Consider the following 24,958-nt stretch of genomic DNA (forward strand, 5'->3'; position numbering starts at 1 on the left):
TTGGATTGGCACAAGTCAGTAATGCCTTGAAAGCATTCCATGATAAAGAAGGAGAAACCGCATTCAGGGATACAATCTTCACCTTTTGCAAACTCACTTACCTTGCTGCCTTTCTGCATAATGGTCAGATTTTTTGAGATCCTGTAGTTCTCCTCGCATGATATGATGTAATGATCAGGCTATATCTTTCCCCAAAATGTACCATGGATTGGCACTAAATTAATGTCCATTGGGTGCAGGTGTTTCTTTGATTTGCAAGGGAACCAGCAAGGCAATGGCTCAGGAAGCGGCACTGACCATAGGACCATCTTCTTGAGGAACATTGTTCTAGATCAATGCCATTTAAAGTAGTGGATTGGGATGCTACATGAGCCATTGGCTACAAGTCCCTGGGAAAAATATACCTGCCAACCCCACAGTTTGGATGGATTAAGGATTAATGCTCTGTCCCCAGAGATTTTCTTACAGTCAATGGATAGGTCTTTTGAAATGGAAACTCACCTGAAAAAAAAGGAAAAAGATAAACAGCAATGGCAGGAAGACATTTTCTTGTTGGAGGCTGAGGTCAATTTGCACGGACGCCTTTCCATTCTGTGGCTACAAATTCCAGAATCCTCACTATCCACGATTCTACTTTGCTCTTAGCCAGAGTTTAATGGCTTGAGACAACATATGGAGACAACTCCAAACAATGCTGATGTGGGCATTTTTCTTATAAGAAATCTTCTAAAAACATTCTGTTTCATCTCCTCCCATCCTCTGCCTCAACTTCCAGTAGGAGATATATGCTCTTGTTGTATTCAGAGGCGGTACACCAGCGAGGCCATTTAGGCGGTCGCCTGTGGTGCAATCATTCCGGGGCGCAGTTGAGGTCCCCGGGAGGATGGTGCCACCCCCTGCCTCCTTCTTCGGGCCTTGTGGGCCTTTTTCGGGCTTTGTGGGCCTTCTTTGGGGGCCCCGGCCCACCGGAAGGCCCGACGCAGGCTCTGGAAGGCCCGATGCAGGCTCAGGAAGGCCCAGCGCAGGGCTCCGAAAGCCTGCATTGGGCCTTCCGGTGGGCCTGGCGGGCCTTCCGGAACCTGCGCTGGGCCTTCCGGAGCCTGCGCTGGGCCTTCCGGAGCCCGCATCAGGCACTCCATGTTGAGCCTTCCGGAGCCCACGTCGGGCACTCCAGAGCCTGCGCTGGGCCTTTCGGAGCCCACGTCGGGCACTCCAGAGCCCGCATTGGGCACTCTGGAGCCCGCTGCCATCTGTTGGAAGCAAGGCAAGTGGGGTTTATTTGTCTGTGGAATAATGTCCAAGGTGGGAGAAAGAGCTCTTGTCTGTTGGGAGGCAGGTGTGGATGTTGTAATTAATTACCTTGATTAGCATTTAATGGCCATGTGGCTTCAAGGCCTGGCTTCCTCTTGCCTGGGATAATCTATTTTTGGGAGGTGTTAGCTGTCCCTGATTGCTTCCTGTCTGGATTTCCCTGGTTTTCAGAGTGTTGTTCTTTATTTAGGCTTTTCCTTAATCCCTCCTTATTATTCAACATTTTCACTTATCCAATGCTTTTATTTTTCAGTGATTGGTTTTGGGGAGGGGTGCCAAAATTTCTGTTCGCCTATACTTGAAAATTACCTTGGACCTGCTCTGGTTGTATTGGTGATCTTGGTGGTTTCCCTGTAGTCGGTTGCTTGGCTATTGTGGGGCACAATATTGGCTTTGATGGGTCTGGTTCAGAAGGACTGTATTTCCCATCCTTATCTCCTTCCCCAGATGGGGTCAATGGCCTTTTAAAGGCAACTGTTGGAGACTTAAAGGCAACAGCATGGAGACTTATGTTGACTACTTTTCAAGCATCTCTCCTACTTTGTGGAGAACAATCCTCTATTTTGAATTCACCCTGACATGTCATGGTCACAACCTTTGAAATCCTGGGGTGCATAGTTTAGTGACAGACTTAGGCCCCATCTGCACTGCGATATAATCCAGTTTCTGATTCCAAATATTTGGCTTTGAGATTAATTGTATGGCAATGTAGATCCAGCCTTAAGAGTTCCCTCTCAGAGAGTTCTTGAACTGTAGAAAAGTTCCTTTAACTTCTCTGGTGGAGAAGTTAAAGTCCTCTGACAAACTACAAATCCAAATATTCCTTGGAATGATTCCATGGCAAGTTCTTTATCTAGTTTGGATGCCCGCTGCTTCTCCATTCAAAGCATTTGCTCAAACCAAAAATTCTTTAAGATGACCTTTGTTGCTCGCTGATGAGGAACTTCAGTTGCCTTGGGGTTCTCGTTTAGCATTTAGAAGATGGGTCACAGAAAAGGCAATAACAGGACACTTACATGCAATTTACTTGCTATGGAGAGAAATGTTGTGTTTCTAATTAAGGGTGCATCTACAGTGTAGAATTAATGCAGTTTGGCACCACTTGAACTGCTGTGGCTCAATGTTATGGAAGCATGGCAACTATAGCTTGGTGAAGCATCAGCAGAGAAGGCTAAAGAACTTGCAAAACTGTAACTCATGATTCTATAGCATTGAGTCATGAAAGTTAATGTGGTGTCAAGCCGCACCAAGTCTATGGTGAAGATGCACTCTTAAATTGCAGTAACTATTTCTCAAGTACATAACACATCCCCCAGTTTCTGCTTCATCCTTTGAAAATGTGGTTGGAAATGGCCCTGGATGATGTGCCACCTAATCACTTGACCCTATTGGCAAGAGCCACATGGTGGGAGATATGTATAGGTTCTCTGTATGTACAGCAGATGATGGAGAAGTAACACGGGAACTTGGTGGCTGCTTATGGATGAATCAAGAAATCCAACAAGTTGAGGTGGATTCCAGTACCTCTTGTCATGATCAGTTTCTGGCTCAAAACCAGAATATAGTACACACAATTGCAATTTCACTTACTAGATCCAACAAAGAATTTTCTAGGATCTCAGGGAGATTTGCAATGAAAAAATGCAGAGGCAGCAACAGCCAGTGGAAGGGGTCAAGTACACTACTCAATTCATTCACTTTCTCTCTTCTGGAAATAGCTGCTTCAATATCCACATTTTCCTAAAAGGCTGTATTTGGTGGCCAGTATTCCATGCCCTACTGGACATTGCTGGAGATCCCCAATAAAACTTAAACTGGGGATCAACAAAGAAAGTCAACATGTTTGTCTCAACTGTGCAACATCATTGGGTGGGTATACCCCATGGCAAATCAGTGCTCACTGGGGTGAGCAAAGTGGGCCAGTGTAGGCAAACAAGAAATCTCACAGAAGGAGGTACTGATACAAGGAAATGGTATTTAAACAGATGCAACCAGTTCTTCCTCCAGCATAAGTTACTAAGATTTCTGAATCCTGTATTCATCCCAGTTTAGGATTTCTGACATGGAATGAGCTCCACCAGAGAGCAAATGTTGCCCTTTTTCAACTGATGCTTTGAGCGTAGTACAACCAAATGAAAGAAAAAGAGGCAAAAAGAACTGTTTCTATGGTTGTGATTTTTATTAATTTTGCATGATCTAGTTGCCAAGATCGATTTGGCAAGTTTTAAACATAATATAATTAATAACATTCCTAAGTGGTGGCTGCTGCCGGATGCCCAGAGGAAGGCGAAAAACCTCCAGGTCCTGGGCCAATTGGCCCTGGAGGAAAATTCCTTCCCGACCCCAAAAGTGGCGGTCAGTGCTACCCAGGGAATGTTGGCAAGGGCCACAGACCACCATCCCACTGGCTCAGAGAAGAAACCTTCGCACCCATTTGTACACTAAGAGTTGGCTTCCCCCTATTCCCACAAGAAAAGTTGGCCCAGATCTTCAGATGATTCCTTTTAAGAGGCCCCAGATCATGACCAGATCCAAAACCTCTTATCCTATTCCTTGTAGTTCTTTCTTCTGGACCAGTGCTACTTTCTTTTCTCTTTTTGACGTTGAATCTTCTCCAGTAAGGAATGCTTCTCTCCCATCGTTCAGATACCTGCCACAAAGTATCTGAAAATCATTATCATCATCATCATCATCATCATCAGCAGCAGCAGCAGCAACACGATTATCATCATCACCATCATCATCATTTCTACTATTTAAATAAATTGTAAATCAATACATTCGCATGTCAATATAAATTAATCTTCTCAAAACAGGATGGTTAAAGAGAACCTAGCCAGAAATACGTATAGCCACATATATGCTTTACTTACCTGGTAGTTAGAAATCATTCCTTGAAAATCCCTTACCTGGTGGTTGCAAATTGTTCCTACAAATCTTCCACTTAGAGCATTGATTCTTGATGTCGATCAGCCATTGGGTCACAGGGTCATTGCCACCAGGTGAATTTTGAATTCGAATTCAGTCGTGATACATATAGAGAGGAATTCCTTCCTCATATAGCTATTAAAGAGAAACAGGTGCAGATAATCACACATCAATATATTCACATGTCAGTGTGAAAACAAGATAGGATGGGAACAAAAGTCGTTGCCAGAAAGACATATATCCACAAGTAGGATGGGAAGAAAAGTGATCATGCAAATCGGGAAGAGTTTCTCATATGTAGATAATCCCAAATAAATACATATTTGCACATCACTATAAACACACTTCCACATGACAAGATGGCTAAAGAGGACCTTGCCAGAAATGTGTATCTCCACATGTATGGCAGGAAAAAGAAAAGAGCAATCATCCAAATTGGGAAGAGTTCCTCAGAAGAAAGATAAAACAGATCAGGAAAACAGTTTCTTCATGCTTTTCGCAGATGAATATAAATGCACCTCCGTAAGAGAGGATCGCTAAAGATGATCTAGCCAGACATGCATATATCCACATGTAGGACAGGAAGTAGAAAAGAGCGATAATGCGAATTGGAAAGAGTTTTCCATAAGCATAAAAAGATGTAGCAGCAAATCAGTCTTGCTGGAATGTGTCCTTGCCTCCCTTGAGGATGGCAAATTTCACCATTAATACCGTTGAGCGCTTGAACATGGGGTGAACCCAAAGTCACCAGACATGGCTCCGGTTGGGAAATACACAGTAGTCCTGAAAGTCAACCGAGAAAGAGCCTTCTAGTTTGGAAATGCCAGGAAAACAACATGCTTCCATCCATTGGTCTCTTGGTGTCCTCCTCCTCCTCGTCTTCTTTTTCTCTTCTATGAGAAGTCAATTGTTAACCACTGATATATCAGTAGACAGGCCTGTAGTGAGGGGGGGGGGTGTTAGGGGTTCAACCCCCCTCCCCTCGAAATTTTTCAGGTTATAAAAAAAACCCTGGTTTACTCATGAATTTTAACTGGTTAACCAAATCCCCATGCTAAATCTATGAGACGCAAAACATTAAGAGTCCCTCCAGGCACTATCTCAAACAGATATTGACAGGTTTGTAGTTGTTCTGGCTTTTCATAGAATCATAGAATCATAGAATAGTAGAGTTGGAAGAGACCTCATGGGCCATCCAGTCCAACCCCCCGCTAAGAAGCAGGAAATCGCATTCAAAGCACCCCCGACAGATGGCCATCCAGCCTCTGCTTAAAAGCCTCCAAAGAAGGAGCCTCCACCACAGTCTGGGGGAGAGAGTTCCACTGTCGAACAGCTCTCACAGTGAGGAAGTTCTTCCTGATGTTCAGGTGGAATCTCCTTTCCTGTAGTTTGAAGCCATTGTTCCGCGTCCTAGTCTGCAGGGCAGACTAATGGCCATGTTTTCACTCTCTTGAAGCTGTGTTATTGACCTACTGTGATTGTTATGTATTTTATATTGTTGTATTTATTGTATGTTGTTGGGCTTGGCCCATGTGAGCCGCCCGAGTCCTTTTGGGGAGATGGGGCGGGATATAAAAATAAACTTATTATTATTTATTATTATTATTATTATTATTATTATTATTATTATTATTATTATTACAGTAGAATTTTGGTCCTGTTCCCATTCACTCGGAGGGATCTGATGTGCTGCAAGGGGGGAAAAGCATTATGCATCATTGATAAGTGTAAAAAAAAAAAAGAATGTTAAATCTACAAATGTCTTCAAGAACATTTAGAGCCAAAAAATGTGTTTCACCTTGCAGTGTAAGAATGGATGCGGTGCTCAGATTGTCTCAAATATCTTCAATATGGACATTATTCAACTTCTCTTGATGGATAGCTGTTTACCGGATCAAACCTAGAGGAAACTGGTTGGTTCCACAATTACAGAGGGAGTACACATTAACCTGGTGTTTGCAAATCCTTCCTGAAGCTATTTTACTGTGTGTTATTGAATCACCTACCTGCAAATCCTTTATTTACCTGGTAGTTGGAAACATTCCTTAAAAGTCCCTTACCTGGTGATTGCAATTAATTCATTGAAAATCCCTTATCTGATAGTTATAAATCATTCCTTCAAAATGTCTTACCTGGTGGTTTCAAATCATTCCTTCAAATGTTCCACTCGGTGCACAGACTCTTAGCCATCGAGCAGCCAGTGGGTTACACAATCTTTCTCACCAGGTGAATTTTCAATTTGAATTAGTGCAAGATAAACATCCAGAGGAAGACTTTTCCTTCCTCATATATATATTAAAGAGAAATAGATGCTGATAGTCACCCATAAATATATCCACATATGTGAAAGTACCTCTGCAAGACAGGATGGGAAAAGAGGACCTTGCCAGAAAGACGTATATCTACATGTAAGACAGGAAGAAGAAAAGAGCAATCATGCAAAGTGGGAAGAGTTTCTCATATGCAGATGATCGCAAATCAATATATTCACATATCAATATAAACACACCTCCACATAACAGGATAGCTATAGAGGACCTTGCCAGAAATCTGTATCTCCACATGTATGTCAGAAAGAAGGAAAGAGCAATAATGCTAATCGGGAAGAGTCTCTCAGAAGCAAGACAGAATGGCCCAGGAAAACTTTCTCTCCACGCTTTTCATAGATCAATATAAATGTACCTCCATGAGGATAGCTAAAGAGAATCTAGCCAGAAAGACATATATCCACATGTAAGATGGGAAGAAGAAAAGAGCAATCACATGAATTGGGAAGAGTTTCTCATATGCAGATAATTTCACATCAATATAAACAAATCTCTCAATGACAGGATAGCTACAGAGAACCTTGTCAGGAATGCATTTCTTCACATATATGGCAGGAAGAAGAAACAGGCAATAATGCGAATAAGGAAAGGTTGCTTACCTGTAATCACCTTTCTTCGAGTGGCCATTTGTGAAATTCACATCTGTGGTATTTCCTGCGCCAAGCAGCTGTTCCTCGGATACTTTTAATAAGCTCTTCAATTAGTGGACTCCAGCCCCGCCCTCCTCCAGTAGGATAAATGATGGCCTCAGGGGCTGGCCCTTTAGTTCCAGAGCCGGAAAGCAGCAGCTCTGGACAGGGCATGACGATGTGGGGAGGATGGGCGGGTTGTGTGAATTTCACAGATGGCCACTCAAAGAAAGGTGGTTACAGGTAAGCAACCTTTCCTTCTCCTTCGTGGCCTCTGTGAAATCCACACCTGTGGTAGACTGGCAAGCTTTCCGCAAGGAGGAGGGAGTCATGCCAATGCAGAAAATAAAACCGCTCTACCAACCGCTGCGTCTCTCTTAGCAAGGAGATCAAGTTTGTAATGAGACACAAAAGTGAGCGGCGTAGACCATATTGCCGCCCAACAAATGTATGCCCCTGAGGAAAGCAGTAGAAGCAGCCATTGCTCTGGTGGAACGAGCTGCCACTCCAGATGGGAAGTCTAGTCCTGCCATATTATAGGCTAGTTTAATGGTAGATACAATCCAGGCTGCAAGTCTCTGTCTGGAGACTGGGAGGCTTGCTGCATCATTATGGTATTTTAGGAATAGTCTTGTTGATTTCCTAATAGAAGCAGTTCTTTGGACATAAAAGGCCAGAGCCCTATGTACGTCCAACAAATGAAGCGACTACTCAAGAGGTGAAGAAGGATCTCTAAAGAAAGCCAGTAATACAATGTCTTGTGACATATGGAAATGAGTTGCCACTTTAGGAAGAAATGCAACAGCAGTTCTCAATACAACCTTGTCCCTATGAAATCTAAGATTAGGTTCATCCACCCGTAGAGCACACAACTCACTTGCTCTTCGAGCCGAAGTGATTGACACCAAAAAGGTTGCCTTCCATGACAGATGTGAAATATCAATTGTAGCCATTGGTTCAAATGATGGTTTGGTGAGTGCAGAAAGGATAACATCAGGCATCCATGAGGCCACTAACAGAGTTACCTGGGGTCTGAAATTCTTTAACCCTTTGAGAAACCCTTGACAAGAGGGCTGGAAAATACAGAAGGGAAGCCTGCTGCTAATCTATAAGCCAAAATAGCGGCTAGATAGCACCTTAAGGAAGATAAAGATAGACCAGCATCTGACAAAGAGAGAAGAAGTGACGTAGAAGCTGTAAGAGGGTATGAACCTTGTTGTGATACATAGGTAAAGAAATGAGCCCACTCATAACTGTAAGACTTCTTTGTAGAAAGTCTACGGGCCAACTCAAGAATATCCTTTATTAGTTGGGGCAGGCTGCTGGTGTGATGCGCCATGCGGTCAGCTGGAAGCGATGGATGTTTGAGTGAAAGATCTGTCCATTCTGACATGACAGGAGGTTTGGTCTGTGTGGCAACTGTACATAATTTCCTGCTGACAGGTGATGGAGAGTGGCAAACCATGGTTGCCTCGGCCACCATAGAGCAATCAGAATGCAGTTGACCTGTTCTGCTAGGATTTTGGAGACCACCAGTTCATTAGAGGCAAAGGTGGCAATATGTATAGCAGAGTTGAAGTCCAATCTAGAAGGAATGCCTCCCCCAAGCAGCTGGTAGGATGGTGAGGAGGAAACTGAGCTCCAAACTTGTGACATTTTGCAATGTCAGGAGATGCAAACAGGTCTATATGCGGTGTTCTCCACCTGCTGAAGAGTGCAGCTGTATCTGCGGGTGAAGGGACCACTCATAGTTCAATGGAGACATACATCTCAATAGATTGGCTTGGGCATTGTCGATTCCTGAAATGTGGGCCACAATGATATCTATGTTTCTGGCAATGCAGCAATCCCAGATGTGCATAGAGAGGTTGGTGAGAATGCGTGACCGGGAGCCACCTTGTTTGTTTATATAAAGCATTGTGGTGGTGTAATCCATAAGTATTTGTACTACCTGCCCTGCAAGTCGTGGCTCAAACAACATGAGAGCCTTCAGGATTGCTAGAAGCTCTAGATAATTGATATGCTTGAAAGCTTCTGCTGCTGACCATGTCCCTTGAATGGACATGTTGCTGAGATGTGCCCCCCAGCCAAGCAGTGATGCATCGGTGGTTAAAATTAGTTGGCTATCTGGGCCGAAATGGAATCCCAACGCAAAGGTTTTCCAGAAGCATCCACCAATGAAGTGACTGTCGTACAGCATTTGAGGGAATAAGAAGCTTGGAGGAACTGTGACGTGAGGGATGGAAAGTCCTGAGAAACCACATCTGCAGTGGACGCATTCATGGATGTGCAAATGGCATCACCACAGTGGTGAACACCATGTGGCCGAGCAGATGCTGAACGTTCTTGGCCCGAACAACATGCTGCGTTGAGATGTGGAGTGCAAGGGAGTGTAGTGCCTGAAACCTTTTGTCTGGTAAGTATGCTCTTGCGAGAGTGGAATCCAGAGTGGCTCCTATGAACTGGATCCTTTGGCAAGGTTGCAAATGTGACTTGGCCTCATTTACAATCAGGCCTAGGCTTTGCAAAACAGAAAGAGTGCACATAATATCACGGTGAAGTTGCTGTGCAGAAGGAGTGACCAGCAACCAATCATCAACATACAGACAGACAATTATACCATTTTCCCGTAGATAAGCCCCTACCACTGTCATTACTTTAGTAAACACTCTAGGGACAGAAGAAATGCTGAATGGCAACACTTGAAAATAAAAAGCTTGGCCTTCTATCATAATAGAAATAAATCTGTGCCAACGAGAATGAATGGCAACATGCAAGTAAGCATCTTTTAAATCAATTGTGGTGACCCACACTCCTTTAAACAATAATAACATAATAGTGGCCAATGTCACCATTCTGAATCTTTTATTGGCCATGAACTGATTCAATTCCCTGTGGTCCAGAATGGGCCGGAGACCTCTGTCCTTCTTTGGGAAAAGAAAATACTTAGAAAAAAATGCTAAAGGTACTATTGCACCCTTTTGTAGAAGGGTGTGGACCTCTTGCCAAAAAATTGGTGACTGAAGGGTGGAACAAATAATGCCTACAGAAGGCAAAGAAATAAATTCTGTATTATAGCCATGCTGAACTAGAATCCAACACCCATTTATCTGATGTGATTTGCTGCCATGCATGCAAGAATCTTGCCAGGCGAGATTCAAAAGGGGCAGAGTCTGGGAGATGCAAGGGGATCCCATCACCATAGTAGGCTGAAACATCAACCAAACCAGGAGAAAGAGAGGGCAGTAACAGCCGCTCTAAAGAAAAGGCAGGGCAAGTGCTAAACCCATCGCCTAGGTGGGTTCTTCTGCCAAGTCCTACCCTGCTGGCATCCCCTTCAAGGGGGGTTCTGCCTATTATTGTCAGATGGCCAAAAGGTCTGGTTAGACCAAGGCCTGTAGGACGGAGCCCATGCAGACCTGCAATAGGTGTTCTGCGGAGTATACCAGCATGCCCATAAGAAGAAGAGGAAAGGGTTGGAAACCATATTTTTGTGCTGCCTGACGAACTTCATGCAAGCTTTTAAGCTGAGTATCAGTGTCAGGATGAAAAACAGTAATAGCATCCATAGGCGGAATCTTCTGCCTTGGCCTTCCCTTCCTCAGAAAGATTAGATGAATGCAACGAAGCATGCCTGCACATAGCCATAGCTGAGGCAAACAGTTTGCCTGCAGTATCCGCAGAATGCATAGCCAAACCTTTCTGCTGTTCCGCTAACAACAGAACTTCATGATGGAACGCATCTGCCCGTTGGCAATGCTGGTCGGAAACAATGTAAAATTGATGACATAAGCCCCATAAGAAGGTTTGATACGCCGCCATATACGTCTGGTAGTGCGCAATGTGAACAACTAGCCCAGCAGAAAGATGAACTTTCCTTGCAAGGGTATCCATCATCCTGCCCTCCTTATCAGAAGGGCTAGGTTGAATTCTTCTTGATCGTCGTGAGGATGGAACATCCACCACCACTGAATTGGGCTTTGGAGGTTTAGCTATCCATGGGGCTGATGATGTATCTACTCGATAGAGATTATCGATACTCCTTGTCACTGCCAGTACAGCCACCGGAGCAACATCTGGTGACTTTGTCAGCTGTAAAAGGTATGGTAAAGCTGGAACCATAGCTGATGTTGGTAGCTGTTGTTTTTCTGCTGGAAACATTGGATCTTCCACTGTCTGCGGAGCAGTTACAGCAGAAAACTTTAAGGCATGGGAGAGGCGAACCATCAATGCCACAAAATCTTCATAAGACAAAAAAGATTCCATATCTGAATCAAAACAAGGGACATCAGAGCGAGAGGCCCCTGAGTATGATGGAGGGTAATCATGCCATGAGGTAGAGGGTCCCTCTCCTGGAGACAAAGGGCGGCCCTGAGAGGGGGGAGGCCCAAAGTAATACCAGCCTGGAGCTGCAGTTGATGTAGAAGGCTGGGACGCAAGAGGCTGCCCATAGGCATGGCCTTTTGGTGGTTGTAGTGGCTGAATAGAAGGCTCCAAAAACAGCGCAGACTGCTCACCCAGCTGGAATTGGGGCAAGACCGGCAGAGGTATGGAGGAAGATTGCCTCCCAGCTCCAGTGCCCTCTGCAACAGCTATGTCTTTAGGGAGGGAAGGTGCCTTGTTTACAAGGTCTCCCGCCAGTTGGGGCTGTGCTACTTGCAGCACTGGCTGCAAAGCGCCCACAACGTCATCAGCCGGAAGCGGTGCGTGGGCAGATCTCCAAGAGAAAGTCGGCTCAGAAAGGTGCTTTGACTTCCTGCATGCCTTTGCCGGCGATGGCACCAGCCCCGCTCCCGATGGCAGCATTGCTGTTCAGCGAGAAGCAGCATGCTGGCCTCCCTCGCCGCTCCCAGGCCTTGGAGGTAAGTTTGCCTCTTTTGTCACTTGAGGTTCTGGCGGTGCCGGGAGGAGAGGGATGAGGGAAGCCAAAGCCGCAGTCTTGTGGCCTGAGGCTGAAGGCGAGTAGTCTTCCCTGCAAAGAATACAAAGAGCCAAGAAGTGCCCAGGAGGCAAAACACTTACAAGAGCAGCATTTTAGGGAAGGCATACTGGCCTGAAATAAAGCTGAAGTCCACAAACAGTCCTGGTCAAATGAAGGAGAGATTCAGTAAGATGAGTCAAACCTATAAAGCAATAGGGATTATCCAAAGAGCTAAATTCCAAGCTGCTGCTTTCGCGGCGAAAAAAGGAACTAAAGGGCCAGCCCCTGAGGCCATCATTTATCCTACTGGAGGAGGGCGGGGCTGGAGTCCACTAATTGAAGAGCTTATTAAAAGTATCCGAGGAACAGCTGCTTGGCGCAGGAAATACCACAGGTGTGGATTTCACAGAGGCCACGAAGGAGAAGGAAGAGTTTCTCAGAAGCAAGAGCAAACTGATCAGGAAAACAGTTCCTCCACATTTTTTGCAAATGAATTTAAACACACCTCCGTAAGACAGGATGACTAAAGCGGACCTAGTCAAAATAAGTATATCCACAAGTAGGATAGGAAGAAGAAAAGAGCGATCATGTGAATTGGGAAGAATATCTCATAAGCAAGATAAAACGGATTAGGAAAGCAGTCCCTCCACGCTTTTTGCAGATCAATATAAACACCCCTCCGTAAGACAGGATGGCTAAAGAGGATCTAGCCAGAAAGACATATATCCACATGTAGGACAGGAAGAAGAAAGGAGCGATCATGTGAATTGCGAAGTTGCTCATTTGCAGATAATCGCAAATCAATATATTCAGATGTCAGTATGAACAGATCTCCGCATGACAGGATAGCTACAGAGAACCTTGCCAGAAATCCGTTTCTCCACATGTATATCAGGAAGAAGGAAAGTTCAGTCATGCGAATCGGGAAGAGTCTCTCAGAAGCAAGACAGAAGGGCTCAGGAAAACAATCTCTCCATGCTTTTCATAAATCAATATAAATGCACCTCCATAAGGATAACTAAAGAGAATCTAGCCAGAAAGACATATATCCATATGTAAGATGGGAAGAAGAAAAGAGAGATCAGGTGAATTGGGAAGAGTTTCTCATATGCAGATAATTGCACATCAATATAAACACATCTCCCCATGCCAGGATAGCTACAGATAACCTTGTCAGGAATGCATTTCTTCACATATATGGCACAAAGAAGAAAAGAGCAATAATGCGAATAGGAAAGTTTCTCAGAAGCAAGATCAAACTGATCAGGAAAACAGTTCCTCCAAACTTTTCGCAGATGAATATAAACAGACCTCCGTAAGACAGGATGGCTAAAGAGGACGTAGCCAAAATAGGTATATCCACAAGTAGGATGGGAAGAAGAAAAGAGAAATCATGCAAATTGGGAAGAGTTTTCATAAGCAAGATAAACAGATCCAGAAAGAAGTCCCTCCACGCTTTTTGCAGATCAATATAATCACCCCTCCTTTAGACAGGATGGCTAAAGAGGATCTAGCCAGAAAGACTACATACAGGACAGGAAGAAGAAAATAGCGATCAAGCGAATTGGGAAGAGTTTCTCATAAGCAAGATAAAACTGATGATACATATAGAAAGTGTTTTCCTTCCTCATATGTATATTAAAAAGAAATATATGCAGATAATGACAAATCAATATATTTGCATATCAATGTGAAAGCACCTCCGCAAGACAGGATGGGAAAAGAGGACCTTGCCAGGAAGATGTACATCCACATGTAAGACGAGAAGAAAAGAGCGATCATGAAAATTGGGAAGAGTTTCTCATATGCAGATTATTGCAAATCAATATATTCACACATCAATATAAATGCATCTCCATAAGACAGGATGGTTAAAGAGGATCTAGCCAGAAATATGTATATCCACATGTAGGATGTGAAGAAGATAAGAGCAATCATGTGATTTGGGAAGAGTTTCTCATATGCAGATAATCACAAATCAATATAGTCGCACGTCAATATAAACGCATCTCCCCATGACAGGATAGCTATAGAGAACCTTGCCAGAAATGTGTTTCTCCGCATATATCACAGGAAGAAAAATACAAGAATCATGAGAATCGGGGAAAGTTTCTCAGAAGTAAGATAAAACTGGTCAGGAAAACTGTCCCTCCACACTTTTCGCAGATGAATATAAACAGACTTCCATAAGACAGGATGGCTAAAGAGGACATAACCAAAATAGGTATATCAAGTAGGATAGGATGAAGGAAAAAAGTGATCATGTGAATGGGGAAGAATATCTCATAAATAAGATAAAACGGATCAGGAAAAAGCCTCTCCACGCATTTTGCAGATCAATATAAACACCCCTCCGTAAGACAGGATGGCTAAAGAAATACGTATATCCACATGTAGGACGGGAAGACGAAAAGAGTGAGCATGCAATTTCAGTAGAGTTTCTCATATGCAGATAATCGCAAATCAATATATTCGCACGTCAATATAAACGCAGCTCCCCATGGCAGGCTAGCTACAGGGAACTTTGCCAGAAATGTGTTTCTCCACATATATGGCAGGAAGAAGAAAAGAGCAATCGTGCAAATCAGGAAGAGTTTCTCAGAAGCAAGATAAAACTGATCAGGAAAACAGTGGCTAAAGAGGACATAGCTAAAATAGGTATATCCACAAGTAGGATGAGAAGAAGGAAAAGGTGATCATACGAATTGGGAAGAGTATCTCATAAGCAAGATAAAACTGATCAGGAAAGTCTCTCCACCCTTTTTTGCAGGTCAATATAAATGCCTCTCAGTAAGACAGGATGGCTAAAGGGGATCTAGCTAGAAATGTTTATCGCCACATGTATGGCAGGAAGAAGAAAAGAGCAATCATGTGAATCGGGGAGATTCTCATAAGAAAGATAAAACAGATCAGGAAAACAAGTCTCTCCATGCTATTTACAGATCAATAAACGCCCCTCCGTAAGACAGAATGACTAAAGAGGATCTAACCAGAAAAACGTATAATCACATATAGGACGGGAAGAAGAAAAAAGCAATCAGGCGAATTCGGAAGAGTTTCAAATTTTATTGTGGTCTTATGTTCCAGACAGAAAATGAAAATTTCTGGCTTCTAGTCCTGTTCGCATTCACTCAAGAGAGTTCTGATGTGCTGCAAGGGGGAGAAAAGCATTATGCATCATTGGTAAGTGTCTGAAAAAAGAAAGTTGGGTCTGCAAATGTCTTCAAGAACTTTTAGAGCCAAAACATGTGTTTCACCTTGCAGTGTAAGAACGGATGCTGTGCTCAGACAGTCCTAGGTATCTTCAATATGGACATTATCCAACTTGTCCGGATGCACAGCTGTTGACCGGATCAAACCTAGGGGAAACTGGTTGGTCCCAAAATGATGGAGCGAGGACTCACTTACCTGGCGTTTGCAAATCCTTCTTCAAGATCTTCTAGTTGGTGAGTGCTTTGTGTTACAGAATCACTTACCTGCAAATCCTTTACTTACCTGGTGGTTGCAATTCATTCCTTGAAAATCCCTTACCTCGTGGGTGCAAATAGTTCCTACAAATCTTCCGCTTGGTACACAGACTCTTGGCCACTGAGCAATCATTCCCACCAGGTGAATTTTTAATTTGAAGTAGCTCATGATATATATATATATATAGTAAGGAAGATGGGAGGAAGAAAAGAGTGATCATGCAAAGGAAGAAATTTTCCATAAGCATAAAAAGATGTGGCAGCAAATCAGTCTTGCTGGGATGTGTCCTTGCCTCCCTTGATGATGCAAATTTTACCATTAATACCGTTGAGCTCTTGAACATGAGGCACCTCAAAGTCACCAGCCATAGCTCCGGTTAGGAGCCACAAACCAGTCGTGAAATTCAACCGAGAAAGAGCCTTCTAACATGGAAATGCCAAGGAAAGAAGATGTTTCCAGCCATTGGTCTCTTGTTGTTGTTGTTGTTGTTGTTGTTGTTGTTGTTGTTGTTGTTGTTGTCCTCCTCCTCCTCCTCCTCCTCCTCCTCCTCCTCCTCCTCCTCCTCCTCCTCCTCCTCTTCTTTTCTTCTTTTTCTCTTGCTATTAGAAGGCAATTGTAAACCATATGTATGTCGGTAGGATACATTTCCGCCGGGTTCTGACATATTCTGAGACATCACTGGAATTACTTACCTCCCTACCTTTCATTTCCAAATTCCAGACAGAAAATGCAAAGTTCTGGCTTGAAGTTCTGTTCTCATTCACTCGGAGGGATCTGATCCGATGCGCTGCAAGGTTGGGGGGGGGGAGCATTATGCAACATTGATAGTGCTTGAAAGGGGAAAGCTGGGTCTGCAATTGTCCTCAAGAGTCTCAAAGGGAAGGGAAAGAGTTTTCTCAGAATGTGTACCTCCATGACTAATTTGAGGCTTTCTTATCCAGTTGGGGCTCTGCTGAGAAAATCTTCTGCTGAGCCATATCAATATCAATTCCTAAGCAAGGTCTTCATATTTTGCATCGATGTGCAGATCCAAAATGCTTTCTGCAAACCAACATAGAAATACTGAACTTCATCTGAAGTTTGTAATCTTAAAAAATCAGAACGTGGAAAGAGAGATGGGTGTGAATGCTTCTTACCTAATGGTCACAAATCACTCTTGCAAATCATCTTGTTGGTGCGCTGACTCTTGAAAGCAGCGTCTTCAAGAAGCTCATTCCCGAAAATCACTTACCTGGTGGTTGCAAATCCTTTGGGAAGATCTTCTACTCTGTGAATGCTGTGTGTTTTAGAAGCACCTACCTGCAAATTCTTTACTTACCTGGTAGTTGCAAATCATTCCTTTAAAATCCCTTACCTGAATGTTGCAATTTATTCCTTGAAAATACCATATCTGGTGTTTTCAATTGTTCCTACAAATCTTCCACTTTGGGCACAGACTCTTGGATATCAGCTTCTGTAACATCACTTACTATGGGCTTCTCGGGTTGATATATCTGCTTTAACTATGAACTTTCTCATTGTCTTCAGTAATACGTTCCTTAGGAAAACTCAGTATGTTGTATTGGTCATCCACAAACCAGTCCTGCCACCTGACCAGTAAACTGCCATCTAGTTTTAAAATACCAGCAAAAATCTGTTTCCAACCATTCTTTTTTCTGGCCCTTCTCTTTCTTTTTTTTCTCTTCTTTCTTTCTTTCTTTCTTTCTTTCTTTCTTTCTTTCTTTCTTTTCTTCTCTTTTTAGTTTATCATTTTTATTTCTGGTACTTCTCTTTCTTTTGCCTTCTTTTCTCTCCTTCCTTCTCCCCTCTTTTCAGCTTAATATTCTTATTTCTGGCACTTCTCTTTCTTTTGCCTTTCCTTCCCTCCTTCTCTTATAATTTGTATTCTCTGTTTCTTTCTTCATCTCTTCTTCATTCTGTATTATCAGGATGAGGCTCCTTTTTCTTTCTACCTCTTTCCCCCAATTTTTACTTACTTCAGGGATCTACATCCTCACATTATTGCTGTTGCTGTTGTTTATATCCCGCTTTATCTCTCCCGAAGGAGACTCGAAAGCATTAAAAGTATGCTCACAAAATTTAAGATATACAAATATGCAAATACTCAAACAGAATTAAACGTAACAGTATTAAAAATCCACAATCAAAGTCCATTATAACATACACAAAGCTAAAAATCACATTGGGAGGAATGAGCCTGGATCCAACACTGGGCAGTGTTTGCCTCCTCCAACCAGCCTGCCAAATACACAAGATAGATTTCCATCAAACTCACCCTGCAGCGTCTCGGCCAAACCAATAAAGCTGAATAGGGCAGCAGTTCAGAAGCAGTTGATATCTATCTATCCCTTGGGCTGAATCCCCTTTCCTTTTCCCTCTGGGCTTCTCTTCTTGCAGAAGGATCTAGCATTTCCTCCAAACTCCTGCTTTGCCTTCTTCGTCGCAAAGGGAAGGACACCCCTCTTCATTTGTCAAAGGAAAGCAACAACAAAATGACAGAACGAGGAAAAATAATCTACCCATTGGCTGTTTCTTCATGATCCTTGTTGATGGAGAGTCCCACTTCACTCTGGGTCCCTGGGTCCAGCCTTAACTGTCATGGAACATTTGGTGCATCACAATGGAAGGCATGGCCAGAGCCGGTCCAAGGTAATTTTCAAGTGTAGGCAAACAGAAATTTTGGCGCCCCCACCCCCTTTTTTTTCGTGTCAGGAGCAACCGGAGTTGCTTCTGGAGTGAGAGAATTGGCCGTCTGCGAGGACGTTGCCCAGGGGACGCCCGGATGTTTTGGTGTTTTACCATCCTTGTGGGAGGCTTCTCTCATGTCCCCGCATGGAGCTGGAGCTGATAGAGGGAGCTCATCCGCACTCTCCCCAGGTGGGATTCGAACCTGGCAGCTTTCAGGTCAGCAACCCAACCTTCAACTCACAAGGCTTTTATCCCCTTGGCCACCGGAGGCTCCTGGCGCCCCCACCCAAACCAATCACTGAACTACTAGTTTGGCAGAAGCTGGGGCTAACAGCGGGAGCTCACCCTGCTCCCCAAATTCGGACAGCCAACAAATTATTGGGTTGCTGATCTGAAGGTGGTGGTGGCGGCTGTTACCTTCCTGCCAGAGCAGTACCTATTGATCTACTCACATTTGCATGTTTTCAAATTGCTAGGCTGGCAGAAGCTGGGGCTAACAGCGGGTGCTCACTCCGCTCCCCAGATCTGAACCTGCAACCTTTCAGTCAGCAAGTTCAGAAGCTCAGTGGTTTAACCCGCTGTGCCACTGGGAGCTCCCTATATATACACATACACACACACCCATATTCCTCCTCCAGGACCGTCACCAGGTCACTCCAGGTCAAAACCTGGAATGAGATCCTGGGTCTATATCCCAAGATCTGATCCCAGATTATCTGCTTATCCAAGATTATCTGGCAGTGAAGATTAATATAATCCAGGTCAAAACCTAGAATGAGATCCTGGGACCATGCTCACCACTTGCACTAGATTGTGACTGCAAAGATCATTTTCCTTAAGGCCCCTTCCACACAGCTGAATAAAATCCCACATTTTCTGCTTTGAATATAAGGCTATGTGGACTCAGATAACCCAGTCCATACCTCACAACCTCTGAGGATGCCTGTCATAGATGGAGGTGAAATGTCAGGAGAGAATACTTCTGGAACATGGCCATACAGCCTGGAAAACATAAAACAACCCTGGACCTGAAGCATTTAGGGCTTGATAGGTCGAGACCAGCACTTTGAATTCAGCCCGGTAGCAGATTGGCAGCTATTGGAGCTGATGTAACGGAGGCCAGGATAATATATTCCATACCATCTACCATAGGGAGAAAAAAAACTCATTGAAAACTTGAGCCTTTTTGATCCTACTTTTCTCAGGAAGAACCAGGGAAATGACAGATTAAACCAATGCAAGTACAAAGTCTAATTTTCTTGGCAGAAGTCAGGGCAGGAAGGAAGGAAAGCATGGGGTTGCTGTGAGTTTTCCAGGCTGTATGGCCATGTTCGAGAAGCATTTTCTCTTGCCGTGTCACCTGCATCTATGGCAAGCATCCTCAAAGGCTGTATGTGCCGTTTGTTGGAAACTAAGCAAGTGATGTTTACATATCTATGGAAGGTCCAGTGTTTGAAAGAACTCTTGTCTGATGGAGGCCAATGAGAATGTTGAAATTGATCATCTTGATTAGCATTGAATAGCCTTGCAGCTTCAAGGCCTGGCTGATTCCTGCCTGGGGAAATCCTTTGTTGGGAGGTATTAGCTGGCCCTGATTGTTTCCTGTCTGGAATTATCCTGTTTGCATAGTGTTGTTCTTTATTTACAGTTCTTGTTTTAGAGTTTTTTTAATACTTGGGGCCAGATTGTGTTCATTTTCATGGCTCAAAGCAACACAATAATAATAATAAAGTCTTAATAATAATAGTAATAATGATAATGACTTTGGTAATACACACTACTTCTCTCCCTCCATAGTTTCCTCCCTTGGGGAATCTTTGGTTGGGAGATGTTAGCTCTCTGGAATTCCTGTTTTCAGATTTTTCTTTATTTATAGTCCTGATTTTAGAGTTTTCTTATGAAAAAGACGCTTTCTCTCCAACTGGACACAAGATCGTCTTGGACAGATGCAGGCAGCACTTGATGTGGATTTGCTGCCTGCATCCCAGTCTTGCAATATATATATATATATACAGTAAAACTCCACTCATCCGAGCCCCGCTCGTCCGAGCCTCCGTGCAATCCGAGCAGGTGAACGGGAGGGCCGCAAAGGCCATCCCCGTTCACCTGCTCGCTGGCGTGCGTGTTGCTAGGTACCAAGCAACATGCACGGAGCGCTCGCCCCTTGGGAGGTGGCCCCTGCGTGTTGCTAGGTAGATAGCAAGCTACCTAGCAACACGCAGGGGGCACCTCCAAAGGGCCGATTTCCCCGTGCGTGTTGCTAGGTAGCTTGCTAACTACCTAGCAACACGCACGGCTGGCTCTTTCGCCACACCGGGCGCCAGTGTTGCCGGCCCCGGCGTGATGAAGGAGCCGAGGCATGGGCGGGTGGGTGGGTGAACGAGGAGGGCTTTTGCGGCCCTCCCAGTTCACCCACCCGCCGAACGAAGGGGCTTTCCAAAAGGAGGGAGAGCCCCTTCGTTCAGCTGGTGCTTTTTCCAAGCACCCGCCGAACGAAGGAGCTTTCTCCCTTTGGCAGAGGCTTGGAGCCAGGGAAGCGGGAGTTGCTTCCCTGGCTCCAGGCCTCCACCAAAGGGAGGGAGAGCCCCTTCGTTCAGCGGGTGCTTGGAAAAAGCACCAGCTGAACGAAGGGGCTCTCCCTCCTTTTGGAAAGTGGGTGCTGCAAACGCCTCCCGATCCAGCCTTCGTCCCCATGGAGAGGCTTCCCTGCAGTTGGGATGAGGGCTGGATAGGGAGGTGTTTGCAGCGCCTCCCAATCCAGCCTTCGTCCCTACGGAGAGGCTTCTCCGTGGTTGGGACAAGAGCTGGATTGGGAGGCGTTTGCAGCGCCTCCCAATCCAGCCTTCGTCCCCATGGAGAGGCTTCTCCATGGCTGGGACGAGGGCTGGATTGGGAGGTATTTGCAGCGCCTCCCAATCCACCCTTCGTCCCCACGGAGAGGCTTCTCCGCGGTTGGGACGAGGGCTGGATTGGGAGGTGTTTGCAGCGCCTCCCAATCCAGCCTTCGTCCTGACGGAGAGGCTTCTCCGCAGTTGGGACGAGGGCTGGATAGGGAGGCGGTTGCAACGCTTTTGCGGCCCTCCCAGTTCACCCACCCGCCGAACGAAGGGGCTTTCCAAAAGGAGGGAGAGCCCCTTCGTTCAGCTGGTGCTTTTTCCAAGCACCCGCCGGAAGAAGGAGCTTTCTCCCTTTGGCGGAGACTTGGAGCCAGGGAAGCGGGAGTTGCTTCCCTGGCTCCAGGCCTCCACCAAAGGGAGGGAGAGCCCCTTTGTTCAGTGGGTGCTCCCAACCGCGGGGAGGCCTCTCCGTGGGGACGCAGGCTGGATCGGGAGGTGCTGCAAGCGCCTCCCGATCCAGCCTTCGTCCCCACGGAGAGGCTTCCCCGCAGTTGGGACGAGGGCTGGATAGGGAGGCGTTTGCAGCGCCTCCCAATCCAGCCTTCGTCCCCATGGAGAGGCTTCTCCATGGTTGGGACGAGGGCTGGATTGGGAGGCGTTTGCAGCGCCTCCCAATCCAGCCTTCGTCCCGACGGAGAGGCTTCTCCGTGGTTGGGACGAGGGCTGGATTGGGAGGCGGTTTCAACGCCTCCCAATCCAGCCTTCGCCTCCACAGAGAGGCTTCCCAGCGGTTGGGACGAGGGCTGGATAGGGAGGAGTTTGCAATGACTCCCAATCCAGCCTTCGTCCCCATGGAGAGGTTTCTCCGCGGTTGGGACGAGGGCTGGATTGGGAGGCGTTTACAGCGCCTCCCAATCCAGCCTTCATCCCCACAGAGAGGCTTCCCAGCGGTTGGGACGAGGGCTGGATAGGGAGGTGTTTGCAACTCCTCCCAATCCAGTCTTCGTCCCCACGGTGAGGCTTCTCCGCAGTTGGGACGAGGGCTGGATAGGGAGGCGTTTGTAGCGCCTCCCAATCCAGCCTTCATCCCCACGGAGAGGCTTCCCTGCGGTTGGGACGAGAGCTGGATAGGGAGGCGTTTGCAGCGCCTCCTGATCTAGCCTTCGTCCCCACGGAGAGGCCTCCCGCACCTGGTAATCCAAGTTATCCGGTTGACCGAGCAGAGGTCCGCCTGTTTAACTTGGACTACTGGAGTTCTACTGTATATATATATATATATATATATATATATATACACACACACACACACACAGTTGAACAAGATGTACCTCAACTTTCCTAGGCGTCTGCGTGCTTGTAGTTTATATTAACTCCGGGGCTGAGTTTCCCTCCTTCCCCTGTTTCCCCCTCCTGTTCCTCCTCCTTCTCCTCCTCCTTCCCAGGACACTGACCTACCCTTTAAATGTTTGGTGATAGGCATGTAAGGGGGAGGGACGTGACTTGTTTACTGGCGGCGCATACACTTTTCGGCTTGTCTTTTTTAAAGGGATGGTAGCACTCTGGGTTAGGGCACATTTAAAGAGAAAGAGGCTCCTAAAATTGTCAGCAATGAGTGGAAAGGAGAGCCAGAGGCTGCAAAAGCAAAACCCTCCCCCCCCCTTCTTCCCAGGTTTTGGAGAAGATTTGAGTCCATGGGTTGTTGTGAGTTTTCTGGACTATATGTCCAGGGTGGGGGAAAGAACTCTTGTCTGTTTGAGGCAAGTGTGAATCTTGCAACTGCCAGCATGATTAGCCTTGCAATTTCAAAGCCTGGCTGTTGCCTGCAAGGGGGATCCTTTGTTGGGAGGTGTTGGGAGGAGAAAGGAGGAAACTGAACTGGGATGTGGGGAGGCACTTCAACTACACCCTCTGGTGAAAGCTGCCGCAGATGTGTGCGGCGCTCCCAGGGCATGGGCTCTCCTCGGTGAAGAGGAGGAGGAGGAGGTACCCCTTGGGGCCTGTGGCTTGAGCCCCCTTTCCCAAGCCACTGGTGGGAGAGATGAGCAAAGGAGGGAAAGAAAGCTAGAGAAAGAGAGAGAGCGCCCCTCCCCTCCCCCCCTTCCTCTTGTTTCTTCTCCCTAGGAGCTTCGCCACAGCCTCCTACACCGGACAAGAAAGAGATGGAGGAGGAGGAGGAGGAGGGGAGAGAGACTGAGAGAGAGAGAGAAGTGGTCGCTCGCCTCTTCCTCCTCCTTGGCTTTCTTTGGGCTTCAGCTGTAATCACGCGCGCCTGGGGAGGAGAAGAGAAGAGGAGTCGGGGGTGCACACTGTCTTCGTGAGCTGCCCCTTCCCCTTATCCTCTTCCCCTCCTCACCTGGGCGCCGCGTCCCAAAAGAGGGCTGTGATTTGGCTGGCCTTGCTGCTGCAGCCTGCCTGGGCCTTCCCTCGCAGGAAAGCCCGGGCCGAAGGGGAAGGAGGCGGAGGGTGGCGCCATCTTCCTGGGGGGCTCGAGGGAGCCCCCAGGAGGGCAGCACCACAGGCAAATGACTATATTGCCTGGCGGTTGAACCGCCTCTGTGCATGGCACATCACTCATGCCCAGTGAAACCATAGGTACCTTGTATGCAGAATATGGCTCTTTTGGATAGATGCTCCTATTGGGTTCCATGCACTGATAACAGTAAGTAAATAGCTTTTATTTAATGTCTTGTGTTGCTCACAATAGGGTTTGTCAAAATCCGTTCTATGGTTGAGCCGACAGAGAGCTTGATTTATGAAACAAACACACCAATGGCTTGGAGAAAGGAAAGTAAATATTCATTCTTAGGTAGGAAAGTTGCTCAAAGAGCTCATCATAGAGTTGGAAGCGACCCCAAGGGCCATGCAATCCAACCCCCTTCTAACACAATCAAAGCCCTCTTAACAGATTGCCATCCAGCCTCTACTTAATAACGTCCCAAGAAGGAGACATCACCGGACTAGGACTTCCCTCGATTTAGACACTTGACTCCTATTGATTCAATCAAGAATAACATTGGCCTTTTAAGATGCAGCATCACACTCTTGGCTTATGTTCATCTTGTGGTATCCTAAGACTCTTAGATCCCTTTCTCATGGATTTTATTCTCCTTTCACACATGGACAGGGTGCAAGAGGACTCCTGGGAAGACGAAGAGGTAGAATTAAAAAACCCAAGAATATAAGTCCAGAAAAGATTTGACCAAGGGCACATTGTAATTCAAACTTATCTAAGGCTGTTGTGTTACGATATGTAAGAAATCAGTAAATGTGTGTGCGTCAACTGCAAATAAGATGCATGAAGCTGATTGATTGAGCCATGTCTAGAGAGCTGTTAAACCTGGGAGTTTTTGATACTGTTGTAATCTTTTTCAGGCTTTTGCTAACCAGGTGCGAAGACAGTTGGAAGAAAGAAGCAGAGAGAGACACACACAGGGATTTTGTAATGTGGTGTTGCTTCATGAGCTGCTAGAAGGAATTTATCCACATGGACAAAGGAAAAACTATTTTAAATCTCTCATAAAAGGACACTGTGAGTTGGTGCAATTGAGCACACTGTACATATGTTGTTCTGGATTCAAGAATAATAAACCACTTGTTCTTTATTGTTCACCTGCGTGGCACATATCTTCTTTATCTGGCAAGGCAGTGCATGGACTACACGTTTTTATTTTATTTTATTTTTCATTGTGTCACATGTTGTTCATACCCACCACTTCACTCTCCATTGCTCTGAGTTGTTCCTATAAAAGTCGGCTTCATCAGATTACGCTGGGAAGTGTTCAGAAGTTTTCAGAAGAAGAGAGTTCAGTTTAACTCCATTCCATAATAAAAAGGAGTTTTTCCCTACCT

At 45.5% G+C, this 24,958-nt stretch overlaps 1 protein-coding gene and 1 long non-coding RNA gene across 2 annotated transcripts; one reads left to right on the top strand and one right to left on the bottom strand.

Annotated features, from left to right (window-relative positions):
• Nucleotides 1–3,469: 3,469 nt before the first annotated feature.
• LOC134299412 (uncharacterized) lies at nt 3,470–12,001 on the bottom strand. Its single transcript, XM_062982179.1, has 2 exons — nt 4,221–12,001; nt 3,470–3,961 (listed from the first exon to the last, which is right to left on the bottom strand). The coding sequence occupies exon 1, from the start codon at nt 11,999–12,001 to the stop codon at nt 10,736–10,738; it is 1,266 nt and encodes a 421-aa protein (XP_062838249.1). The 3' UTR covers nt 3,470–3,961; nt 4,221–10,735.
• Nucleotides 12,002–22,080: 10,079 nt separating this feature from the next.
• Nucleotides 22,081–24,716, top strand: LOC134299413 (uncharacterized). The gene is made up of 2 exons (XR_010006621.1): nt 22,081–23,768; nt 24,482–24,716. It is a non-coding gene; the product is annotated as an uncharacterized LOC134299413 (long non-coding RNA).
• The last annotated feature ends 242 nt before the right edge of the window (nt 24,717–24,958 follow it).

The sequence above is a fragment of the Anolis carolinensis genome, chromosome 5 (genome assembly GCF_035594765.1).
Source record: "Anolis carolinensis isolate JA03-04 chromosome 5, rAnoCar3.1.pri, whole genome shotgun sequence".
NCBI lineage: Eukaryota > Metazoa > Chordata > Lepidosauria > Squamata > Dactyloidae > Anolis > Anolis carolinensis.

Bases quoted from the DNA above. Each gene is read 5' to 3' on its own strand.
- LOC134299412 (XM_062982179.1), bottom strand. From the start codon at position 12,001: ATGCTGCCATCGGGAGCGGGGCTGGTGCCATCGCCGGCAAAGGCATGC.